At 44.0% G+C, this 2311-nt stretch overlaps 1 protein-coding gene across 1 annotated transcript; it reads right to left on the reverse strand.

Moving 5' to 3' along the window:
- On the reverse strand, positions 1–441 carry LOC137096167 (zinc finger protein RFP-like). Its single transcript, XM_067464762.1, has one exon. The coding sequence runs from the start codon at positions 439–441 to the stop codon at positions 1–3; it is 441 nt and encodes a 146-aa protein (XP_067320863.1).
- Between the last annotated feature and the right edge of the window lie 1870 nt (positions 442–2311).

Here is a 2311-nt window from a genome sequence, read left to right on the forward strand (position 1 = left end):
CTATATGTGGATGGGATTTCCAACCTTATACTCTTGGAAGGCTTCATCCAGGGGAATGATGTTGTGGTCTCGGTGCTCCTTGGATCTGTCGCAGACCATGCAGATGGGGGCCTCGTCCTCCCTGCAGAAGAGCTTCAGGGGCTCCTGGTGCAGTTTGCAAGACTCTCTCCTCCCTTCTTCCTTCCTTCCTCCTTCCTGGAGTTTCTGCACCAGTTCTGCCATGTTGGCCAGCTGCCTGTTGGACCTGAAGGTCCTCTGGGGGGTTCTTTCTCTGCATTGGGAGCAGGAAGCCTCTGGGCCAGGCTCCCCCCAGCACTGGGCCAGGCAACTTCTGCAGAAATTGTGCCCACAATCTATGGTCACTGGGTCTTTGAAGAAGTCCAGGCAAAGTGGGCAAGTGGCTTCCTCACAGAGCCCTTTGGCTGAACTCTCCCCTTCCATGGCTGCTTTTGTCTGAACCAGGAATGGAACAGGGCAGAGAAATTTATATTCTCAGTTCTGAGCGTTTGTTGAAGCAGAGGTGGAGCCTAGTTGTGGGGCAGCCTCAGAGTAAATGCTGGAAGGAGCCAGGAGCCTTAAAGGCACCAGATCCCAGCTGGTCTTGGAAGCTAAGTAGGGATGGCCCAGGTTGATGCTTGCATGAGAGATCTACAAGGAATCCCTGATGCTGTGGGCTGCATTTCAGAGGAAGGAACTCAAATAGCCACATTTGGGTATTTCTTGCTTCAGAAAACTATGAAATCCATGGAGTTTCCAAAGCAAATTCCATCCATTCTTGGAAAATACAGTAATCAGAGTTGGCACTTCCATAAGAGACCAACAAGGAAAACTTAGTGTTGTAGGCTGTATTTCAGAGAAAGGTGGGAAAAAAGTCAGTTCTGCATATCTCTTGTCTAAGAAAATGCTATTAAAGCAGTGAGGTCTCCAAAGACCCCAATGCACCAAAACCAGTCTCATCTAATAATAATAATCATAATAATTATAACAACCCAGTTCACAGCAGATATTGCAGGAATTTCTGCCTTGATATTCTGGCATATAGGACTGTGTGGAAGGGCCCTCGGCACCTCTATATTAGTCTTCTTCTTCTTCCTATTATTATTATTATTATTATTATTCACAAATGAAACTTTGGAAAAGGAGACGGAGGGCCTATATTCTGGCAGCCCAAGAACAAGCCATTTGAACAAATACCATCAAAGCCAAAATTGAAAAGTCAATGACAGTTCCCAAGTGTAGACTCTGCAAGGAAGCAATCTTCAAGAAGGGAAAAAAGGATGACCCAAACGTCCGGTCAGCCTCACGTCGATACCTGGCAAGATTCTGGAAAAGATTATTAAGGAAGTGGTCTGCAAACACTTAGAAACAAATGCGGTCATCGCTAATAGTCAACATGGATTTATCAAAAACAAGTCATGCCAGACTAATCTGATCTCTTTTTTCGATAGTCACAAGCTGGGTTGATGCGGGGAATGCCGTGGATGTAGCGTACCTGGATTTCAGTAAGGCCTTCGACAAGGTCCCCTACGACCTTCTGGCAAACAAACTAGTCCTATGTGGGCTAGGCAAAACTACGGTGAGGTGGATCTGTAATTGGTTAAATGGACGAACCCAGAGGATGCTCACCAATGCTTCCTCTTCATCTTGGAAAGAAGTGACGAGCGGAGTGCCGCAGGATTCTGTCCTGGACCCGGTCCTGTTCAACATCTTTATTAATGACTTAGATGAAGGGCTAGAAGGCAGGATCATCAAGTTTGCAGACGACACCAATACAGAATGGGGGACGCCTGGCTTGAGAGCAGTATGTGTGAAAATATTCTTGGACACTGGGCTGTGTAGAAGGGCCCATATTTTCCAGTTCAAAGCAGAAAATGTGGAATTTTATTCAGCGGCATGGAAGGGGCACTAGAGAACCTTGGGTGCAACTCTATGGACAAGTTGGAGCAGAAGTTGACCACAGACGCACACCATAAGACCTACAGATTTCCGCAGAACATTTAAATCAAATCCACAGAAAGTGAAACTTGCAAATGTAGACTACCGACTATATTTTGTAATTTTATAACGGTGTAGCTGTGGATTCCATTATTCATGTTTTAGTGGTGGTACTGAAATGTATTATAATCAATGGTATTTTAAAATCAAAGAAATATAATAGTATAAATTTATCACATTTATGGAATGGGAATCAAGCCATACTGAAATAAAACCAAGGTGACAGAGAAATGATATTTCAAACAGAAATTTATATTTCCCATTGCAAAACTTCTTAAAACCAAGTAATAATGTTCAACTATTTCACATGAATACA

The sequence above is a fragment of the Anolis sagrei genome, chromosome 2, assembly GCF_037176765.1.
Source record: "Anolis sagrei isolate rAnoSag1 chromosome 2, rAnoSag1.mat, whole genome shotgun sequence".
Lineage (NCBI taxonomy): Eukaryota > Metazoa > Chordata > Lepidosauria > Squamata > Dactyloidae > Anolis > Anolis sagrei.